The sequence below is a fragment of the Vigna unguiculata genome, chromosome 4 (assembly GCF_037176805.1).
Source record: "Vigna unguiculata cultivar grain cowpea cultivar isolate G323 ecotype 2 chromosome 4, ASM3717680v1, whole genome shotgun sequence".
Lineage (NCBI taxonomy): Eukaryota > Viridiplantae > Streptophyta > Magnoliopsida > Fabales > Fabaceae > Vigna > Vigna unguiculata.
The window spans coordinates 2410032-2434719 of NC_140795.1; the positions used below are offsets into that span (position 1 = coordinate 2410032).

The 24688-nt window shown below is 30.1% G+C and overlaps 2 protein-coding genes, 1 long non-coding RNA gene, 1 other non-coding gene and 2 pseudogenes across 5 annotated transcripts; 4 read left to right on the forward strand and 2 right to left on the reverse strand.

Annotated features, from left to right (window-relative positions):
* Nucleotides 1–1407: 1407 nt before the first annotated feature.
* Nucleotides 1408–3629, reverse strand: LOC114182749 (chlorophyllase-1-like; annotated as a pseudogene). The gene is made up of 2 exons (XR_014994502.1): nt 3307–3629; nt 1408–2296 (listed from the first exon to the last, which is right to left on the reverse strand). The product of XR_014994502.1 is annotated as a chlorophyllase-1-like (transcript).
* Nucleotides 3630–5248: 1619 nt separating this feature from the next.
* Nucleotides 5249–8216, reverse strand: LOC114181584 (chlorophyllase-1-like). Its single transcript, XM_028068080.2, has 2 exons — nt 7907–8216; nt 5249–6116 (listed from the first exon to the last, which is right to left on the reverse strand). Exons 1-2 carry the CDS (start codon nt 8159–8161, stop codon nt 5427–5429), a joined length of 945 nt encoding a protein of 314 aa, XP_027923881.2. The 5' UTR covers nt 8162–8216; the 3' UTR covers nt 5249–5426.
* Nucleotides 8217–14568: 6352 nt separating this feature from the next.
* On the forward strand, nt 14569–16423 carry LOC114181566 (Reticulon family protein). Its single transcript, XM_028068050.2, has 5 exons — nt 14569–14705; nt 14773–14953; nt 15410–15551; nt 15652–15721; nt 15993–16423. Exons 1-5 carry the CDS (start codon nt 14600–14602, stop codon nt 16160–16162), a joined length of 669 nt encoding a protein of 222 aa, XP_027923851.2. The 5' UTR covers nt 14569–14599; the 3' UTR covers nt 16163–16423.
* A 1971-nt stretch (nt 16424–18394) lies between these two features.
* On the forward strand, nt 18395–19071 carry LOC114182332 (uncharacterized). The gene is made up of 2 exons (XR_003604060.2): nt 18395–18680; nt 18756–19071. It is a non-coding gene; the product is annotated as an uncharacterized LOC114182332 (long non-coding RNA).
* Nucleotides 19072–20028: 957 nt separating this feature from the next.
* Nucleotides 20029–20109, forward strand: TRNAL-CAG (transfer RNA leucine (anticodon CAG)). Its single transcript has one exon. It is a non-coding gene; the product is annotated as a tRNA-Leu (tRNA).
* A 2291-nt stretch (nt 20110–22400) lies between these two features.
* Nucleotides 22401–24255, forward strand: LOC114182424 (pentatricopeptide repeat-containing protein At5g66520 pseudogene; annotated as a pseudogene).
* The last annotated feature ends 433 nt before the right edge of the window (nt 24256–24688 follow it).

Below are 24688 nucleotides of genomic sequence, written 5' to 3' on the forward strand. Positions count from 1 at the left end.
AATAAAAATATTAAATAAGCTTCTAGTCTTTAAATTCGTACGTAAAATTGAAATTTATGATTATTTAAAAGTTATATATATTTTATTTTCCAAACTTTAAAATTGAATAGTTATAATTTTCTTCATCTACAACGTTAAATTCTTATGATGTTCAAAAATATTTTAAGTTAACACATTTGAATTGAAATGTGTCATACAATATAAATTAGGGGTGGACAAAAAATTTAATTTTCTTGATCCAATCCACTTTGCTCCAATCCAATCCATTTATAATCAATTTTATTAAAAATCCAATCTATTTAAAATCTATTTAATGGATCTAGATTTCAATCTAATCTACATTTTATATATTTTATGGATTGGATATCCATTTTATAAATCAAGATTTTTAAATATGGATAATCCAAAAAATCCAATCTAAATTTTCAATTTAAATTTTTAGTTGGGTTAGACTAAAGGTTGAGATGGACTAGGCTAAATTCATACTCAGACGGGCCTTGCTCAACGACCTATACGGATCGGGCAGGCCCGACGACCATAAGAGGTTGGACGGGCCTAAAGATATGAACGGGCTAGGCGGGCCCGACAAATCGAACGAGTCGATCGGGCCCAACGATCCAGAAAATTCGAGTGAGCTCGATGACCTGAACAGGCCATACGGGCCCAATGGCCCGACGAGCCAGGTGGGCCCTACGACCCGAACATGCCTAACATCTCGGACGGGCCCGATGTTCGGTTCATGTCGTCGGGCCCGTTTGTGTCGTCGAGTCTGTCCGGGTTGTAAGGCCCGTGTAGGTCATCGAGCTCGTTCGGGTCGTTGGGCCCGTTTGGGTCATCTGGGTTGTCGGGCCCACATGGACCAGGGCCAAGCCTTGTGGGCTTGGCCAAATTGACATCTCTATGGGTCGGCCTAACGACTCAGACGGGTCGTGCCTGACGACCTGTACGAACTCAGTCATGTTGGCCTTAATGACACTAGTTTTAAAAAATTCAATTTAAATTTTTTTATAAAAAAAGGATTCTGGATTTTGAACTTGATCCAAATATTTGGATATGAATTTAAAAAAAATCCAAACTACTTTTGCTAAAAAAATGGATTTGTGTCGAAAATCTAATCCAATTATTTGGATCTAAAATGGAGGTGGATTAGATCATTAAAAATTCAATCCATGCCCACCCCTAATGTAAATAATTATTAGTCTAACATATCGTTTGATAAGTTAAAAAGACTAAATACATTTTAATTATGAGAAATATAATAAAAAATCTTAAAAAACTTTAGAATTTGGAAATTATATAAAAGTTTGAAACAGAGCGAATAATACCAATAAAAATGACTACTTTGAAAGAATCTATAGAGAGCTTTCATAGTTTGAAAGGAAAGAGACATAGAAAGGGAGAAACATCGAAAACAAGTGGAATTTGGATTCTTTGTTTGTGTTGTTCCTCTATTGTGCTTTCATAATACACTGATTATCATTAATTTTGACATTTTAAAATATATTAAAAAAATATTTAAAATACCAATACAGTGTATTTTTAGTGCTCAGCAGATGACAGCACCAAAAAAACCAGTAGAGAGTCTTGACAGCTAAGTGTTGTTTTCATGCTGGTATGCACTCCACATCATCGAGTTTAGCAGGAGCAACACCAGGGTGGTCTAAAATGGCATCAAAATCCTTGTAGTTTTCATCCAACTGAGCCCTCAAGAAGGCCACAGCCAACCCTCCCACAGTCTCTCTCATCAACTTCCTAGGACCCTTCCCATTCTTACACGAACACTTTGCCAACACGGTCCCAAATATCCCAGGTGTTACATCGTCCAACATGTCCATGTGACCATAATCTGCTGCAACAAAATTTGCTTTAGGGGGTTTGCTCTCGTTGAAAAACTCCACGTGGTTGGCCCCATCAGGAGCACATGGTGGAAAAAAAATGTTAGCCTTTTCTGGTCCTAGTCCAGTGCCTATTACAGCCACGGGAACCTTCAGATTCAGTGAACGTGGCACCCCTGTTAGAATTTGAGGAGGCGATTCGGTAGCCTTACACATAGATAATCTTCCCACAGGATCTATTCCTATTAGTGCAGAAAACTTCAGCGTGGTTTTAGCATAACCTAGTGCCATTGAAAATGCAGTTTTTCCACCCTTACTGTGTGACCTGATAGAACCACTTTCTTCAATTTCGCTTCAACGTTTTCGGGAAGCAAAGGTTGAAGCCCCGTCACTAGCCAATCCACAACTTTTCCTGCATACTTTATTTCATCGCTTCCAAACATAGGCAAACCGTTCCTGAACTAGCATGGATAGGAAAAATTTGTGTTAGAGAATAAGTCCAAGATGCAACACAAAACTTTCCGAACCTTTTCAATCATTTACATATAAAACTAAGGTACGTAATAAAAATTGATTAAAATCTTATTTGGTCTTTTTTCATGAAAAATTTAATTAGATTTTGTATTTTTATTTGATTCGATATAGTACTCTAAATCTTTAGAATTATTCGATTTTTTTGTTATATTGACATTAATTTTTTTTTATAAATCACATCACACCTACACAATAAAATTCATTTAAATATTAAAGTTTTTTAAATGAAATGATTTGATATATTAATTTTAACAAAATATAATATCAATGACAAAAATATCAATTTGAATCATTTCATAGAATTAAAAAACTAAATTGAACTAAATAAAAATCACGAGTCTTATTGAATTTTTTATAAGAGTTAGAAAACCAAAAGAATATTTTAACATAAAAAATTTCACATTTAATAAATTTTCCTTCAAATTTTTTATATAAATTCATTCTATATGATTATTTTATGAATTTTATAAAAATTTGTTGGATTTTTCAAGAGAATTTATAGAAAAAAATTCAATGATAACAAAAAATAGTCAAACTCAAAAAATTGATGTCTAGATTATCTTGAGTTTTGTTAAGTTTATTTGATATTTCAAACACGTTTTATAATAATATTTTTTAAAGCAAAAAAGTGTCAAATAGTATAACAACTCAAATACAATCTTGAAATTCATACGAAACATCAAATAAATCTAACAAAATTTGATTAAAAAGATTAAATCTACATATTTCGAAAGATGAAGAACTAAATTGGTCCAAAGTTTCAAAATGAACTAATTTCAAAATTTATTAAAAGTTAAGGGACAAAAACATATTTAACCCTGAAACTCATGCTTATATTACTTATATTTCCGACAAGTTTGATAAAGTATTTACAAAATAAACCTCAAAAAACATGTAAAATTGTAACAAGAAATAAAGAAAAGTAGAAAGTGTAAACCAGCTGAGGAGCAAAAACTATGAATCCATGAGAAGCTATGTGGGCTAGGAGCTGAGTGTAGTAGCTTGGGGGAATGAAAAAACCATGGTAGAAAACAATTACAGTGTAAGCAGCAGGCACAGTTGGTGTAAATATTAGCAATGTTGTTGGAGGTGAAGAGGGAGCACTTGTGTCAAGGTTGAAACTCTTCCATGGGATACTTCCCATTTCGAAAACATCTGTGGTCACCACTTTTGCTTCAGCTATTTTCGCCATTTTTACTCTTCTCGCACTAAACCCTTTCCTTCTAAGGATACTTTTAAATCTTCTTCTCTCTATCTATCTTATATAGAGATAAAGGTGGTAATACGGGCCAGTCCGCCCCGTTTAGGCCCGCCCCACATAAGGCCCGCATACTACGGGCCGACCCACCCCACCCTGCATATTTTATGCGGGCCGCATACTCTGATCTGTCCCGCATATACGTTGGCCCGCGGGTTTTAATGGCAAACAAGGGTTTTGTCAGGTTTTAATATCTAACTTTTTTTCTTAATTTGTACAAGCTTTTTTAAAAAAAGAAATTGAAATATGAAAAACTAATATAATAATGAAGATAGAATTTGTTGGCATGAGATAGAATTTGAGCTCAATTGGAAAAAGCTCTATAGTGATGCATGTGATCACGTGAAACACAAATAAGTGATAGGACACAGGAATCTTAAGGGACCACATAGTTGAAGCCTAAATGGGAGACATTTATGGTTACATTGTGATGTTTTTGATTATTTTCAAAACGGTAATTTAAATGATTTTAACTTCACAACGAGAAAGTAGAATTTCATATAAAAAATTCATAAATTTATTATTTTAATTTTTTTTAATTGAAAAATCATGTCAATTTTTTATATATGTTAGTTAAATTAAAGTCATATTTACATATGAATATATGTGATTAAAGAAATAATTCTAATAAAAAAAATTAAATTGTGATAGAAAAGGAATAAGTTGAATAATATAAAAAAATCTATAAATTTATTGTCTAAAACTAGTTATAAACTTTGTAATTATAATATTTTTACTTATAATGTAGATTGGAAGAATAAACTACTAATTTACTTTTGTATACAGGTTCTTCTAATGATAGAGATTTTTCTTAAAAAAATTATACTGACTCCTATCATTTACTTCTTGACATAATTTAGTATGAATCATTAATTTTTTTTTTAAATAATGATATATTAATCAATAATCCACATTAAACCATATCATCAGAAATTAAAAGATGGAACTCTTATGGTCATTGCATTTTTTACGGGGACCAAGGCGCTTGCAGATGATGATAAAATATAGGAAAATGATTTGTTGATTACTAAATTTTGACAACTTTCTCTTACAATTTTAGGTGACATTTTTTAAGTGGTTCACTAGTTTTTCATTTTCTCATTCTCAATATTTCAAAACCACTTAGAAGATGATATCTCATATTGGAAAAGAAAGTTGTTAAAATTTTGTAGTTAAAATATTATCAATCTAAAATATATAAGTGGACCATGTTTGCCACTTTAAAGAATTATTTTGCTAGTATCTTAATCAACATTTAACTTTTCATTTAGTGTCACGTGTCACTATTGGATGTGAAAAGTCTCAATCTATATAAAATGAGGACCTCTGAAATGATTTAACCAAATATTAAAGAAGCTTATCATCTTTAAATTTGTACATAAAATTGAAATTTATAATTATTTAAAACTTTTATATATTTTGTTTCCAAATTTTAAAATTGAATGATTATAGGCATCTTCATCTCACAACATTAAATTCTTATGGTGTTCAAAGATATTTTGAGTTGAAACATGTCATATGGTGAAAATAATTGTTAGTCTAACATATCATTTGATAAGTTAAAAGACTTAATGCACTTGAATTACGAGAATTATATCTGAAAAAAACTTAATACACTTGATTATAAGAACTGTATCTACTTATTTTTAGAATTCGAAAACTATATAAAAGTTTGAAACAACACAAATAATACCGATACAAATTACTACTTTGAAAGACTCTAGAGAGCTTTCATATAAAGACTAGTTTGAAATGAAACAGACATGGAAAAGAAGAAACAACGAAAGCAAGTGTTGTTTTCATGCTGTTATGTACTCCACATCATCGAGTTTAGCAGGAGCAATACCAGGATTCTCCAAAATGGCATCAAAATCCTTGTAGTCTCCATCCAACTGAGCCCTCAAGAAGGCCACAACCAACCCTCCCACAGTCTCTCTCATCAACTTCTTAGGACCCTTCCCATTCTTACACAAACACTTTGCCAGCACGGTCCCAAATATCCCAGGTGTTACATCGTCCAACATGTCCATGTGACCATAATTTGGTGCAACAAAATTTGCTTTGGGGGGTTTGCTCTCGTTGAAAAACTCCACGTGGTTCTCCCCATCAGGAGCACATGGTGGAAAAAAAATGTTAGCCTTTTCTGGTCCTAGTCCAGTGCCTATTACAGCCACGGGAACATTCAGATTCAGTGAACGTGGCACCCCTGTCAGAATTTTAGGAGGTGATTCGGTAGCCTTACACTTAGATAATCTTCCCACAGGATCTATTCCGATTAGTGCAGAAAACTTCAGCGTGGTTTTAGCATAACCTAGTGCCACTGAAAATGCAGTTTTTCCACCCTTACTGTGACCTAAGAGAACCACTTTCTCCAATTTCGCTTCAACGTTCTCGGGAAGCAAAGGTTGAAGCCCATTCACTAGCCAATCCACAACTTCTCCTGCATACTTTATTTCATCGCTTCCAAACATAGGCAAACCGTTCCAGAACTAGCATGGATAGGAAAAATCTGTGTTAGAGAATCAAGTCCAAGATGCAACACAAAACTTTCCGAACCTTTTCGATTATTTATATAAAACTAAGGTACGTGATAAAAAATTGATTAAAATCTTATTTTGGTCTTTTCTTTTTTATCATAAAAATTCAATTACATCCTTTATTTTTATTTGATTCAATTTATCACTCTACCTCTTTAAAATTATTCGATCTTGTTCACGTTAAAATTTCTTTATAATTTATAAGTCACACCACACCTACACAATAAAATTAATTTAAATATTTAAACTTTTTAAATAAAGTGATTTCATAAAATTAAAAGACTAATTTGAATTATAGAAAAATTGAGAATCTAATTGAACTTTTTATAAGAATTAGAAGACAAAAAAGTATTTTAATATTAAAAAATTTCATATTTAATAAATTTCCTTCAAATTTTTTATATAAATTCATTCTATATGATTCTTTTATGAATTTTATAAAATTTTGTTGGATTTTTCAAGAGAATTTATAGAAAAAAATTCAATGATAATAAAAAAAATAGTCAAACTCATAAAATTGATGTCATTTGGTCAAAGATGCCAAAAAGAGATGGTGTTGTGTTGGAAAAAAATTAATCATTTTAATGTGGATTAAACTGTATTTGACTCATTAAACTTACGTGTTAGATTGAAGGTGACTTGATTTATAAACAACAATCCTTTATTAGTTTTTTTTACTATGTTTTTATAAGTTTTTTATTACAATTTTTTGTGGCTTCTAATTGTATAGATTGGTAATTTGATTTTTTAAATACTATAATGATGTTTAAATACTAGAATATGTTCAATTAATGTTTGAATAGTTAAAATATTTAATTTATTTGTTTTTTAATAAGTTCACACTTTAATTTTCAACTACTATTTTATAATAATGTTTAATAAAATAAATGAACACTTTGATTGTATTGCTATAAAATAATAAATCAAATAAGTTCACTTTGATTGTATTAGAATAAATATATAAAATAAAGGGTTAAATATGTATTTGGTCCTTCAAGTTTCAGTGAATTTTGAAATTAGTCCATCTTCAAAACTTTATACTAATTTAATCCTTCATCTTTAGAAATGCGTGAATTTAGTCCTTTTTATCAAATTTTGTTAAGTTTATTTGACATTTTAAACACATTTTATGATAATATTTGAGTTAACATTGAAGCGAAAATGTGTCAAACGGTGTAAACAATTCAAATACTATCATGAAATGCGTTTGAAACGTCAGATAAACTTAACAAAAATTTGTTAAAAAAACTAAATTCACGCATTTTTAAAGATGAATGACTAAATTGGTCAAATTTTTTTAAGGGACTAATTCCAACTTTTAGTGAAACTTGAGGAATCAAAAACATATTTAACCCTAAAATAAATGAGAAGAACAAAACATCTTTAAGTGGGTTAATCCACTCATTCGACAACCTATAACTGATAAAATTGAGTTACAAAATTTTTTACTTACAAAAAATAAGTCAAATTGAACTAATTATTTTTTAATTTTTAACTCAACCCACAATATATCGATCCGTATGAACTAAATTGATTCACTTCTTAGACTGTATTCAGCCCAACATCTTAATAACTTTACTAGTTTTTTTTTTTTATTCAACTTTCTTATTTTTATCTATCTGAAACTCATACTTATATTACTTATATTTCTGACAAGTTTGATAATGTATTTACAAAATAAATCTCAAAAAACATGTAAAATTGTAACAAGAAATTAATAAAGAAAAGTAGAAAGTGTATACCAGCTGAGGAGCAACAACTATGAATCCATGAGAAGCTATGCGGGATAGGAGCTGAGTGTAGTAGCTTGGGGGAATGAAAAAACCATGGTAGAAAACAATTACAGTGTAAGCAGCAGGCACAGTTGGTGTAAATATTAGCAATGTTGTTGGAGGTGAAGAGGGAGCACTTGTGTCAAGGTTGAAACTCTTCCATGGGATACTTCCCATTTCGAAAACATCTGTGGTCACCACTTTTGCTTCACCTATTTTCGCCATTTTTACTCTTCTCACACTAAACACTTTCCTATTCTACGGATACTTTTAAATCTTCTTCTCTCTATCTACCTTATATAGAGATACATTTTTATGGCAAACAAAAGGGTCTTTGTCAGGTTTTTTTAATATCTAACTGTTTTTCTTAATTTGTACAAGCTTTAAAAAAAAAAATTGAAATATGAAAAATTAAATGAAGATAGAATTTGTTGGCATGAGATAGAATTTGAGATGATTTTGAATTTTCACCTTACGAGCCAATTGGAAAAAGCTCTATGATGAATGTGATGACGTGAAACATAAATAAGAGACAGGACCAGGAGTCTTAAGGGACCACATAGTTGAAGCTTAAATTGGAGACATTTATGGTTAGATTGTGATGTTTTTTCATTGTTTTCAAAACGGTAAAAAATTTAAATGATTTTAACTTCACAACGAGAAAGTAAAATATCATATAAAAAATTCATAAATTTATTATGTAAAATTCTTTAACTGAATAATTTTTTATATAAGTTAAATTAAAGTCATATTTACATATGAATATATGTGATAAAAGAAATAATTCTAATCATAAAAAAATAAATTGTGATAGAAAAGGAATAAGTTGAATAATATTAAAAAAAATATAAATGTATTGTCTAAAACTAGTTATAAACTTTGAAATTATAATATTTTGACTTATAATGTAGATTGGAAGAATAAACTACTAATTTTCTTGTACACAGGTTCTTCTAATGATGGAGATTAGTTTTATGTTCCAAGTTCAGTGTGTACGGGGGACCAAGGCGCTTGTAGATGATGATAAAATTTAAGTGGACCAAGTTTTTTTGGCGCTACAAAATAATTGAAGGGGCGTCAAACAAAGGACGCGTGCAACCTACCCCACTTTAAAGAATTATTTTGCTAGTATCATGGCTACTAATAATGATAATAAATAATAATAATAATAATAATATTTAAAATGTTTAATGTAATCATATGTTAAGGATTTTAATTTAAAATATTTTCTTAAGGTGAAACAATTGATCTAGGTATCAAACCAATTTTTTTAAAAAAATTTAAGTATGAGTATAAGTCCATGTTGATTAGAAATGAGAAAGTAGAATATTATATAAAAATAAAAATTCATAAATTCATTGTCTTAAAAAGTTTTGAATTGAAAATGATGTTAATATCTCATATGATTGAACTCAGATTTTATTAGTGTTTGTTCTCCCATTTCTCTTCTATAAAAAAAAAATAAACATTTTGAATATATTTGACACGTAGAAATGAAAAACGAGCTAGAATGCAATCTGTCACATGTAATTTGTGGGCGTTTTGAGAACCCAACAAGAGTGACATCATCGAAAAGTTTGTTGGGAACAACTCGTGCATTTCGTGCATTCAGATTGTATCAGTACTCGACAAAATTAAAAAGAAGGAAAGAAAAATGAAGAATATAACATTTTTTTTTAATATTAACCTGCTTAAATTGATTATTATGAATATATCATATTATTTTTGGAATTGATATATTGTTTTCGAAGTAGAAAATGAAAAATATCAATATTGATTCTATTATTAGAAACGAAAAAAAAATTATAACTTTATTATTGTAAAATATTTTAACTGAACTTTAACATTTAACATTTACAATATTGTATGCTAAAATAAAATATTTATAATAAAAGTATTATTGTATAAAAGATATTTATTTGTTATTATTGTTACAGGCTATGTGTGTATACTTTTTAAATATTAATAAATTATTTATATTTTAAAAGTAGTAATTAGAAGTATAAAATTAAAAAAATAAAAGTATATATAGTTTCGTGTATATAGTTATAAATATAGCTATAAATAAAATAAATTTTAGTTATTGATATAAACATATTATAAATAGTATTGTGTAACTAATTTTTTTATTATGAGTAATTATTTAAATTTGAAAAAATAGTTATTAAAACGATAAAAAAATAATTTTTTTATGATGAGTAATTATTTGAATTTAAAAAAGTAGTTACTAACATATTAAAATTGAAAAAAAAAATTATTATAAATAATTATTTAAATCAGAAAAATATTAATTAAGAAGACACAAAAGATGTGTATTTCTTTATATATATAACTAGCATAAACACAGACGTTATTGTGTTTATGTGTATGTATTTTTTTAAATATGTGTCGTATTATATTAGTAGATAATGATATATATTATAATGTTATTAAGTTAATATATAAAATAAAATTATATTTATTAAAAATAATGTGAAATATATCAGAAAAGATGAGAGAATATCCATCGATAAAAAAAAAATGAGATAGACAATTTTATTAAAAACTTGTAAAAGTAATTATTAATTTTAAAAAATTTAATTAATAATTTTATTTTAAAGAATAAAATTAATATTTTAAAATGTGAAAACAAAATATAAAATTCTTTTATTCAAACTGGGGTCACTGTACTACCATAGCCCACTAATTAAGGCCGAAGACATAGATAACCAAATTTTTGTTGTTATATACAGATGATTGAGGAAGACGTCGAGATAACCATTTACAAGTTATTTTTTTAATTAGTTTTGATCTCAACTCACTATCTCATATCTCTCTTTAATGGGTGAAATTCGTACCGACATGTGTTACTTTTACGATTTTACACACTTAACAACTTCACTTTCAATTTTTCATATTACTATATCCTATTAATCATTACAAATTTTTTTACACATTCTTTTATTTTGAAAACAGTTATTAGTTCTGAAATAATACAATTAACTATCATACCTATTATATAAATAATTATTTATACAAACCCAATATTTCATATTATATTTCCTTATAACAATAAATAATTTCAACATGATTTTATATATATTTTTATGTTTTATCATTTCTCATATATGCATGTATGAAATCATAAAAATAAATAAATAAAATTAAATATCCAACAAAAAGATTTAGAAAGAATTTATTTATGATAATATTTTTTCAAGAAATAATTTAAAACTTACCGAGGTTAAAGATTCTGGGCTAAGCCTTTTTATTTTATGTTTTATGATGGATTTGTAACAGATTGTCTCTGATGAATATAAATCTATTAAACCTTTGTATGTATCCTTTATCTATTACAAGAAAAATAAAATAAATTTTTTAAATATTAGTGGTAACTAAATTGGAACTTTATTAAAGTCGGTTTAGTGACGAGTGATAATAGATTATTTAAACCAACTTTAATATGATGTATTTTTTTAAATTAAAAAACTCAGCTATTTTTATTATTTCTAATAAATAAACATTCTAACGAATTTTAATAGAGTAAAAAGTTGTTTTTATTTTAAAATTTATTGAACACAAAATTAGGGTTTATTTTAAAATTGATGTTGGCACATGTTGGCACACTGTTTCGTTAGTTATATCTTAGGAAAATAAAATAAAATGAATTGCATAAAACATAAAACAATGGTTAAGTGAAAAAAAATTAAAAGGTGGAATTGAAGGTTTACTGGAGCGAAAGTTTTCCTTGAGTGAAAAAGTGAAATTGGGCATTTGAATGGTCGAGAGATAGGGAAAAATTAGGATTGGTGAGAAAGGAGAAAATTAGGGTTCTTGTTCATCAATTAGGATTCGTGAAGAGGGAAAATTGCGCTTCGAGAGTGATTTGCGATTGGCGATTGGAGATTGGAGATTGCGCTTCGAGATTGCACTTGGAGGTTGTCATTCGAGATTGGAGCGTTAACCAGGTTCAGGTTAGTAAGCTTGAGAAATATTTGTGTAGTGTTGTTCGTTTGTGGTGGCGAGAGGAGGAAGACGAATGGTGACAAGACATACCTCTCAAACACGAATTCAAAATCACCAACTGGATTGTGCACAAGTTTCTTGCTGGCCATAGTTTTGCTTGAAACCCTAATTTCTTCCCCAATTCAATTTCACTGTGCCAACGTCACTGTCAAAATTTGACACGTAACCCAAACAATTCCTCGTTGTCACTGCGTCGTTAACAATTTTAACACCCTTTGCCAAAAGGAATCGATTGAATGCAATTTTACAAAAATGAGATCAAATTAACCAAACAACGAAAATAAGGACTAAATTGAATAATTTTGACAAAAATAGGGACCAAATAATGTATATTTAAGCCTTATTTTTAATACCTTTTAATAAATAAATATTTACGTTTTTTTTTCAAATTACCGTAAGTTTAGTTGACAATAATAAAATTATCTTATTGTTTGATACTAATAATCGGCTTAGATGAATTTAGTATTTAGATTTATGATTAAATATGTACTTGAAATTCAAGTTTTAGTAAAATTTGGAATTAGTCACTCTTTAAAATTTTTTATCAATTTTATTTTACAAAATACGTGAATTTAGTCATTTCAATTAAATAAATGTAATAAAATTTGAGAAAAAGGACTAAATCCATCCATTTTTAAAGATAAATGACTAAATTGGTATAAAATTTTGAAAAGAAACTAATTCTAAAATTCACTAAAACTTGAGAGAAAAAAAATATTGAACCCTTAGATTTATTTAAGTTAATGGTGTTCAGATCTATGTTAATTTATGTAGACAAATCTTATCAATTATAATTTTTTATATAAGTTTCTTTATATTGTTTTTTTTTATATTCATTTTCTTTACCGATACTTTTGTTTTTTCATTCGCAGACATTTTCTTTATCTTCTTCTTATCCATATTCATCTTTTTTATCCACCACCATTATTTTTGTTCACTGGTATTTTAGTTTTTCGAACATGAAAGTGTTATATTAGAAACTTTTTATTTAAAATTAATGACATTCGTATCTATCAAATTGACAAAAGTTAAATTAATATTAAAATAAATTTAACTTAGAACTAACTTAAACAATGCTAAATTAAATAAATTATAAAATAAAAGCGCAACGTTAGTTAGGTTGACCTTGCAAAAAAATTAGTATCTATGATTTTCAAATTGCTATTGTATGCGACGCCAATACAATGCTATTAGTTTATTAACATTGACTTTTACTTATTAACCGCGAGACACAAAATGTTTACTTTCTTATAATAATCCATTTCATGACATTATCTCACACAGAGGAAATTAAATCTATCTCATTAGGAATTATTATTAGGTAAAATTTATAATGTTGTGTCTATAGTTTATCACACATTACATTAATTAGAAGCTTGTTTATACTTTTATAAATCTCACAAAGTTATATAACCAAGAGATTATTGTTTTCCGCAAAACTTGGCCATAAATTTTAACTCTTTCAGTATATTTGTAAAAATTTAAATAGTCTAACATGGGGTCATGTGTACTCTTTTATAGAATTATATTTTTGTTTCTTCATCTTTTATTAAATTTACTTTTAGCTCTTGGACAATTTTACATTTTATATTTAATTTTAGTTATTTTTATTTCTTATAAGTTTTATTTAGTACAGACCAACTTTTTTACCAATCTTTTCGCACTCCTAAACCATAATTGAGTACCCGTGTATTTGTTGAATAACATAAAAGGATGATACTTTTAACACTTTCACAGAGCAAAACCTTAGCGTTTATACGAATTAGAACTGGATGTTACTAAAAAATTCGAACATTAATAGTTTTACAATCACTTATAAAAATTACTTTTTTTACACTTTTTGGCTTTTGTCAGAAGTACAGTAATACGTTAAAGTTTATACTATACAAATATACACAAACAGTGTTTTAAATATAACAATATTTCTTTTATTTGTATTATGTTCCTTGTTGGTACTGTAGTAGGAATCGTTAGAAGTTATAAGGTGTTGGAAGATTTTAGAATTCTTTCAATAATTATTATTATGGGATTAGAGTTTTCTGTACTGTTTTAAATCAATCAATGAAATAAATGTATTCTTATTTTTATATTAATCTTTTTAACAACTCTTATAAATAAATATAAAAATATATGAAAAAATTATTAGATTTTCAGTAATAACATAATAAAATATAAAAATAAGATTGAAAAAAAAGACACTTTTTTAAATACTGGAAAATTCTATATAAAATGTCTAATATCCACTATAAATATACTGTTTATGAGTCTTTATAGAACTTAGACTTAAAAAAATAACGTAAACCATTCGAGTAATTCAACATATACATGATTTAAAATTAGGACTAATCATCACAAAAACAATACTATAAACCTAAATATTTAACTTTTCACAAAAAAAATGAACTTTATTAGCTTGCTCCATTTTTATAATAGGGTTGCATAAAAATCCAGAGTTTGTTGCTGAAAGAAGACTCATCTATAGATTCGGGGAATACTTTAGAGTGTTAGCAGGAATGCAAATATGCCAAGTTAACCCAAAGTCATTCCTTACTTTAGTGATGAGTATAGAATCTCCTCTTCTTGTGCATAAAAATAAATATGATACAATGTTCAATATAAATGGTAGAGTTATGACACAATATCAGCCAAGAAGAAACTATGGCTAACGATACATCATCTGATTCTGACAATGAAATTATCGGAGCACGAGTAAAGCTCTTCGGACATGAAAAACCGATACATCAACTTCTTGGAGGAGGAAAAGGTACCACATTAAATTCATGTTCTAGTTTTCTTCCATGAAGTGATTCTGATAATTGGGGAACTTGCAGTGGCAGATATGCTGTTATGGAGGGACAGAAATTTATCAGCTGCGCTTTTGGGAGGGATGACAGTGATATGGTTTCTATTTGAGATTGTTGAGTACAATTTCGTCACTCTCCTTTGTCACATTTCCATCACCACCATGCTTGTGCTATTCATATGGTCCACAGCTGCAGATATATTCAAATGGTACCTATTTTTGCTTAACATCAAACGTATAATAGTCTCTATGAATATAGATATACAAGATGATATAGACATACATAGGTCTATCTATACATGTTCTTGTAGACATTATTTGTTGGAGGTTCCACGTAAACAAGTGATAAGGCCATGTTTACATAAGTAGTGCAAACCTTACCTGGTTTTATATGATGGAGTTAAGCTTTAAAATTCACTTCGTAGTACAATTTGTTGTTTGTTGAACTTATTGTTCTACATGTTATTAGACTATCTATTATATCTAGTTCCACGTTTGAAATGCATATATCTCAATACGAGAGGATATATTGAGAGTCCAACACTGACAGGTGATAAAGTCTTTATAATATGAAAGTAGATGCAAATCTCATCTTGATCAGGTAGACTTGCTTAGATTTAAAATCTATTTCTTAACGATATATTCTTGGATAAATATATCTTCAGGAAACCTCCCCAGATTCCAAACATGATTTTACAAGAATCTTTCTTTCAAGAACTTGCTTTCATTCTCCACAGAAGATTCAACCAGTTACTACCAATGCTCCTCCATATTTCATGTGGAATAGACCTGCCAATCTTTCTTCTGGTACACAACCAATATTCATTTTCTTTCACTAAACTGAAAGTGAATTTCTTAATTAACAAAATGCTTAAACCTGACATCTCACTTCTCAAAACATTTTCAGAACATTGTGTCCCTCTATATTCTGTCAGTGATTGGAAGCTACTTCAGCTTTGTCAATCTGCTATATATTGGTAAGCATTTCTTCATCTTTTTTTCTTTTTCTAGGTTAGATTACTCATCTGACTAATGTTTTAGCAGTTTCATGCTGTCAGTAGCAAGTAACAAAGAATACTCTCTGCATAATTAAAATATAATTACATGATTAAAGAATTAAAAGAATAGTTTTAATCATATCTAGTTAAAAATTCTTAGAGCACATGTGAATGTGAGTATGATCTTATTTTTATATTTGATTTTGTACTAAGATGTTTGGTTTGTTGTTGATGGTTCGTTGATGACAAGGTTTCCTGTGCGTGCACACGCTGCCAATTGTGTATGAACGGTACGAGGAAGAAATCAACAATTGGGTGAGCGATATGATAATCGTTCTGAGAAAAAACTACAAGAGTTTCAAGAAGAACTACCTCAACAGAATTCCCAGAGGACCAGTGAAGCCAAAGAAAACCCAATAAAGTGTTACACTCATCCAAACTTCAAAATATGTATTGTGCATTACATATATAAATAGCTGCTATGACAGATACAATGGTTATCATTATCACCAGAAAAACATACATAAGATGATGGTTTAAGGTTCTCCCATGTAATAATTTTATTTTTCATACATGTCCAATTGTGTTATTCAATGGTTTTACATGGATTGTGTATGAGAGGAGTGGTTTATCTGTATACTTTTCAATAAAATCTAATTGTTAGTTTTCTTCACTAAACAATATATCGTGCGTGTGGTGTGATATGTGAAAAACGCTCTCGATCAATATTCTCCACCTTCTCGGTTCCTCAAAGTTCTCTTACGTTAGCATTGGGATTTAAATAGAAGCTGAGGTCAGACTCCAGAACACTTTGTCTGCTACTCTTTTAGTGAAAGTAAAAAATATATCAAACACTTCTACTTTTCTTTCATCTCATTTCTATTCCATTTTCTTTTTCTGTCTCCTTTTTTTCATCAATGATCACATCTGTCACTTTGTTTTTCATCCATCTTTTCTCTTCTTGCTTCTTCCCTTATAACTCTTCTTTTAACTTCAATCTACTCCCTTAGAAATCATCATCACAACTCGTGAAACTGTATAATCATATCAGAAACTCATGTTGTCTTTGTATTGTAGAAAAATTATAACCATCTCCACACTTTTTCTTGTTTTTCTACATATATAGCTATCCCTTATTTCACCTTTTCTCTTGTTCTTTTCTATCTCTATCTTATTTCTACCCAATTCACCATTTTGAAGTAAACAATTATCAGCTCTCTTGAATCATATAGTGCTTTTTGCAAACAGATATAAACTGATCAGCTATAAGAAAAAAAAATAGGAGAAATTGAAGACTCAACGAACTTATAGGCTCAATTTTTTTGTTAGTTTTTTTAAACGAAAAATATAATAGGATACCAAGTTCGAAATAATGGGTGCTGCTTTATGAGATTATTAATTGTTGGCTTTTTTCCATGGTAATTAAATAGAGTTACACAGAATAATCCAAGATGAGTTTGGCACCAGTAGGTTGAGTTCCATATAGAAGAATGTGACATTAGAATTGTGGTTGTCACATGAAGCACATATAATGCGTCTGATGTGGTGGTGCAGTAGTCTATGACCCACTTATAATGTGGGAAACAGATAGCTCCTACATTACAACAATCCCACTATCATCATCACTACCTACAATGCCTCCAATAAAAATTAAACATCTTCCAAAACCCTCAAAACTTAGTCTTCTTATTTCTATTTATCCAATAAGAGTAATGTTCCACAGACTTTAAGTTTCTGCTTTTGGATTTATTACTTCAAAACCTGAATTTGCCTCTTATTTGTGTTTATCCTGTGATGATGGACTCTCAAATTGTGTGTCTGCTCTGATTCTCTGAATTACAATGGTGCTTGCTGATGAAGAATTGGAAACATAACACATGGAGCATGATAATACTAAGCAACTGCAGTAGAATATTATAGGATAAAATCTGCTTTGAAATGTTTGCATTTTGCAATTTCCTAAAGAATCAACAACCATGCCATTATTGATCTTCGTCCTCCACTCAACAATAAGTGGAGTCTCTAATAATGTTCTTTTATATAATTTTTAGTCTAAAAAGGGTTGGTAGTAGTACTATAGAAACAACCACTGAGCAAAATAATATTTTTCACTGCTTAACTAGTTACAACCTCCCCAAGTCAGAAAAAAAGTTTGGCTTAGGATAAACATTGTCAGTTTTTAAAAGTCAAATCCATCGTGGTCCAAAGAATAAAAAATTTAATGGTCTAAATATGGTGCCATTTTGATTGTCTTTTCAAAAAAAATAAAAATAAAGTCTAAATATTTGTCATGTTCTTTTTCATTTTAAATTTTTAAATTTTCTATTTTTAGTGATAGTTTTGTAATGATAAAACTTAAACTTAACCACTATGGTATATTAGATTTTTCATGTGTATTTTAAATGTTAAAAAGCTAGTGTGTTATAAAGTTATGGTATATATATTTCATTAATAACATTTTATGCACTATTTAACTAAAGCTAAGTTCATAAATGTTCAAAATGAATACCTCAATCATTTATCTGAGTTTAAAAACATTGGATTTTGCAATTGAAGCATGAATGTCAATTTATTAGTTGAAAGTGATGACTGGAATCAATAGCATGATTACATGTTAGCTACCACAACTAAATTTCAAGACAAGAACTGAGTGGTCCACCACAGTCGACTAAAGGAGCAATAACTTGGACTTTTCTAGGGTAATGAAAAATTTGAAAACGTCTTCAAATGCATATACAAAGATATTTTTATTTTTTATCTAGCACATTGGTTTCACTGTATATATAGCTTATATAACAAGCATATATGTCCACTTCTGAAAAAAAAAAAACCAAAGGCCTATTCTCAAGTGAAAGTGAAAATCATTGAGCAAAGTGGGAACTAATGGTGAGAGAATTGAGAGAGGTGAAAATTGTGGATGCAAATATTGGTTTCTTTGGTAATGGCTATGCAATCTGGTTGATGGTTTTTGTTACCTTCTGCATTATTCCAGCCATAATTTTTTCTTGTGCAGATGGTGTATCCAAGGAGAAAAGTTCTGCAGCAGATGAAGAACCTTATGGAGCTGCATGTGGTGCAGGATGTGGTGCTGGTTGTGGTGCTGGATGTGGTGCCTAGAGATCGTGTTTTTCTGCTATCAACTTCATGCATAGATCTGAAAGAGTGAATTCTAGTGGCTATTGTAGTGTTAGTTTCTTATATATTTCACATTGCAGCTTGTTGCTAAGGCCTATGATTATTAGAATGGTAAGTGCTACCTGTTTTACTTCTTGCAAATGTAAGCTCAGAAGTTCTGCAATGGATTTTGAATATGAACTTTGATCTCATAACCTCATAGTGTATCTTTTTCTCCTATATATTGTTGTTTCGATTAGAAATAATGAGTTATATATAAAACAAGGAAATTGATCAAAATTTAAGGAAGAAGATTTAGAAACTAATCATTTTAAAATTTTAAACCTGAAGTAGTATGTAATCTTTTATTTATATATAAATTGATTCATAAGTCATTGATACCAAATCTATAATAAAAAATTAAGCTTCCAACAACCAAATTTTCTGCCTGGATAATCTTATCCTCAAAGAGTGTATTTTAGTACACTAATTATCAGATTATAGTGTGAAAGATTTTGTATAGATTTGATGAATTTCTAGATTCAAAGTTTATTATCTTAAAAAAAAAAAATCTAAAGAATATAATATCATGTAGATAGATACCTATCTAGAATACGCCTTTTCTAAAATATGCATAGGTCTAATATGTTTTTGGATTCGACTATTTTAGTTCGAGGAAAATAAGGATTTCTTATGTGTCAATGACAAAAAAAAAAAAAACACTATTTGTCGTTAAATCCATGCTAAATTAATTGAATTTAATGTAATGTTAATCCTAAATTAACCTACCAATTTCTCCAAAATAAAGTTTGGCCATGTTTTCCACTAACGTAAAAATACATTTCATAATATTTTTGCCGTAGCTCATCAAACTCAGCCGATTTTCTTCTCTATGTAGTATTCATAATTTTCTTAGCATACAAATTTTTTTACTACTTATTAGTAAAAGATTACTAATTGTAAGTTAAATTGATGGTAAAAGTGATTAAAAGATGGGATAGATGGTGAATTTTAAATCTTCACTAATAAGTATACTTTATCTTTATAAAAATGTAATTTAGATACTGGTTCCAAAAGGAATGGTTTGGGATTATTACATTTCTAATAAGAGTCATTTATCTTTATAAACTTAAATATTTAAATAATATTGTTTACTTCATTTATCAACAAAAGTCAAGATGGCCGAGTTGGTCTAAGGCGCCAGTTTCAGGTACTGGTCCGAAAGGGCATGGGTTCGAATCCCATTCTTGACAAATTATTTATTTTACTTATTTATTTTAAATTTTAAAATCACAAACAATCCAAAATATTAACCAAGACTGACTTATACTTTGTATGCAAAGTTTAATTTTCTAACCAGGAATGCCATGAAACATAAGAGGAACAAAAGACACTTTTTTTTCTTTTCCTAGCCTTCAAATTGTGCTTTCATTAAACAGCACTGCGACATACTCACTTAGCAATTGATGAACTCTGTCTTCTCTCTTCAGAAACACTACTTGGCTTAACCTTACCACAGGTGACATCAGAATCAATGTCAGAAAACGAAGAATAATCTGCACACACCCTATTCTTTGATCCATAACATGACCATTGCCAGGCACACCTCAATGCTTGGTGACAGATTCTGCATGGTTGCTTGATGAAACATGAGACACAGGCCAAAGGGCAACAGATACAAAACAAGCAACTGCTACAAATAAACTCAATAAACTTCTCTCTGGTTTTGTGACCTTGTTGCTGAAAAGATCCCAAACTTGAACAATTGCAAGCTTTTGCATGTCTTGTTGTATCAACATGTTCACTCCTCTCCCTCCTCCTCCTCCAATGGAAGAATTTAACTCTTTCTTTTTTGTCTTCAAGGGCTAGTTTACACCCCTTATCACTGTATGTGGGACCCATATGCCATCAAATTTTCACTGAATGCTGATGAAACCCTGCAATCCTTGTGAAGGATTGTGAACTGTGAATATTTGCATGAAAATCTTCTCAGGAAAACCTTTGGAACATGCTGTAGTTATTTCTTGATGATATTATATATAATCCCTTTGTTCCTTGTTTCTTTGGTTTTCTGCTTTTTTGTCATAAAAGAATATTGGTGGTAGCCAAGGATGCTTCTTCAAATTCAAGATTCTGTCACGGCTAAGATAATCATAGTTATTGGGGAGGTTATAGTCTAAGCTTTCATCATTTAGTTTTTCAGACACAAAAACAGTAGTGTTCTTATTGGAAGTTATCAGTTAAAAGTAATAGGTATCCAATGTTTTGCATTCCTTTCTATAATAATCTGCAAACCAGAATTCTTTAGGCAGAAAGCTTTTATAATGCATTATCAGGAACACTGTCTGCAACATAACTTATTCGTTTATCTCTGCAGCACTTTATTTAAAGTGGAACAATGTAGATCACACAAGAAAGGAAGCAGAAAGAAGAGGCCTGAAATCAAAGCAAAGCATCTTCCCCTTATCATATCTACCTTCACTGTACACAACCACAATTTCAGCATCAGAATTCAAGTTTCTTACTTTCGGTACCATTAAATTGGATTCTGGTTACCCCAATATCTTTTATCATTCACCTTTCGGCCTATTGATTATTTAAGAGTTCACCTTTTTCTTATAAAAGCAATTTGATAACAGTGTAAACAAATTTGTAATAAAGCTATTTGAAGGTTGTTAATGGTGATCCTTCAACCATAACTTTATCTAAGCTCTTTTTTATATCAGCTTTAAACAAAAACCGAATAAGTCAGACGAATGTTCAAAAACCAAAGTGTTGGAAAGAAGATTTTAAACACAAACATACTTTTAAGTGTCCGAAAAAGGCCTAGAGGAAACACCCAAAATATAGTAATTATATGGAACTTTAGAAACAGAATCTAGAGTAAATGATGCATAATCAATCATAAATTTGTTTGAAAATTCATCTTTGACTGTCTTTTAAACGACTGGAATTACTTACTTTATTCTAACTAAAAAACATGTTGTACTTTACTCTCCATTAGTTATTAATCATCTCTCCCTAAGTGTCAAGGAATCAAACTTTTTGAGCTGTTCATAAGCTTCCTTAGGTTCATACCTCTCTTTCACACGTCACCTATATCATTATGTTTTTCTTCCACTTTCTTTTGTTTATCATCTAATTTGAATACTACACCAAAGATTATTAAACGCAGTAGTCACGAATGCATGTATTATATATAGTTCCTATATTCTAAAACCTGGTTTTTGTATTCTCAACATGTTTCCGGAAATGTTTAGTTATTTTACATAAGTGCATGAGCAGAAACTTGAGACTTCAATTTAAGAAAATAACCACGGGCCAGTAACCAACTAATCTTTTCTGACACGTTAAAAAATTTAACAAGAAAAAATTCATTAAAGTTTGTGTTTAATTTTTTTTTGTATAAAAAATGTACATGAAACAGTTAATAAACAATTATCATTGATATAATATTTTAAATAATCATAATATAATAAATTTATTATATTTGTGATCGGAGTGAAGTTGGATACACACTGTCTAACCTTAAAAATGAATGATACCAAAAAGCAAATGTTTATTCAACTGGTTCAATTTTGTTTATCCATCATTAATGCTGTGAGTTTTACCTTTTTCTTTTGGTGGATGATGATGGTTACCCTTCTTGAGTTTCAAACTGTGGAGTCCCTAAGCTTAATCCTCAAGAACACACTCTCTAGATTGATTGAACAATGCAAGAACCTGAGAGAGCTCAAAAAAATTCATACCCAGATTCTAAAGTCCCCAACTTTACACCCTGGTGACCAATATTATCTAATTACCCGTCTCCTATATTTTTGCTCCTTTTCGAATTATGGTTCTTTCAGGTATGCCACCAATGTCTTTCACATGATCCAGAACCCTGATCTTCGTGTCTACAACATCATGATCAGAGCATATACAAGCATGGAGGGAGGTGATGACACTCATTATTGCAAGGCTTTGATGCAGTATAAACAAATATTTTCAAAAGAGATTGTGCCCAATTGTCTCACTTTCCCATTCCTTTTAAAGGGTTGCACTAGGTGGCAGGATGGTGCTACTGGCAAAGTTATTCATGCCCAAGTGATCAAGTTTGGATTTTTGAAGGATGTTTTTGTTGGCAATTCTTTGATCGGCTTGTACATGGCTTGTGGGTTGTTGAACAATGCCAGCAACATGTTTGATGAAATGTTGGTTACAGATGTTGTCACTTGGAACTCAATGGTTATTGGGTGTTTGAGAAATGGAGAACTCGACATGGCAATGGACTTGTTTAGGAAGATGAAGGTGAGGAATATCATAACTTGGAATTCCATTATTACAGGGTTGGCTCAGGGAGGGAGGCCAAAGGAGTCACTTGAGCTTTTCCATGAAATGCAGCTTTTGGGTGATGATATGGTTAAACCTGATAAGATCACAATAGCTAGTGTCCTTTCAGCTTGTTCTCAACTTGGTGCCATAGACCATGGGAAATGGGTGCATGGTTATCTGAAAAGAAACGGCATAGAGTATGATGTGGTAATTGGAACAGCACTTGTCAATATGTTTGGCAAATGTGGGGATGTGCAGAAAGCGTTTGAAATCTTCAAAGAGATGCCTGAGAAGGATACTTCAGCATGGACAGTGATGATATCGGTGTTTGCTATGCATGGATTAGGTTGGAAGGCTTTTGATTGCTTTTTAGAGATGGAAAGAGCTGGAGTAAAGCCAAACCATGTGACATTTGTTGGATTATTGTCAGCTTGTGCTCATTCTGGTTTGGTAGAACAAGGTCGCTGGTGCTTTGAGGCAATGAAACGTGTTTACTCAATTGAACCACAAGTTTATCACTATGCTTGCATGGTTGATATTCTTAGTCGAGCCAGGCTGTTTGAAGAGTCGGAGATTCTCATAAGAAGCATGCCGATGAAGCCGGATGTTTATGTCTGGGGTGCATTACTCGGAGGTTGTCAGATGCATGGGAATGTAGAATTAGGAGAAAAGGTAGCTCTTCATTTGATAGACTTGGAACCCCATAATCATGCTTTCTATGTTAACTTGTGTGATATATATGCCAAAGCTGGCAGATTTGGTGCTGCCAAAAGAATAAGGAATTTTATGAAAGAAAGAGACATAGAAAAGAAAATCCCAGGTTGTAGCATGATTGAAATCAATGGAGAAATTCAAGAATTCTCAGCTGGAGGATCATCTGAACCTCCCATGAAAGAACTAGTATTGATCTTAAATAGATTAAGTAGTGAGATGAAGATATGAACACATTGAATTATGAGCATAAGCATATGCTTACATGGCAAAATCTGCACATTGCTTTGTTAAACAATAGTGCTCAATTGTAGCTCCGTAGCCTGTGATGAAATCTTTCGTTCATTTCAACAAAGTGCTTTGGAACAGTTGCAAGGGACATACAAGGAAAACACTAGTTGCTTTCAGTTTATATTTTTAGATTTAAAACTTCTGAAGACAAATTGACGCGTTACAGACACTAAATTATTCTAAAGAATGTTTGGCATCTCGTGAATGGAATCTTCACCGCATGTTTAATAAACAATGTAGTTTCCCTTGTAAACATCTGGTGATGGAATTGAAATACATGCAACGCAATGCCATTTGTTGGCTGAAAATGACTAACCATAATATGAAAACAATATTGATATTTAACATGAAAAAATAATCTCCAACACAAAATATCTCATAAACCTTCTCCAACTATCAAGTTCTGTGATGTGGAAGATACAGAATACTGGGGCACATGTAAAAAGGCATAAATAGTATCTTAAAGGGTATGGAATACGGGGACACGCGTAAAGAAGCATATATTGTAGGACCATA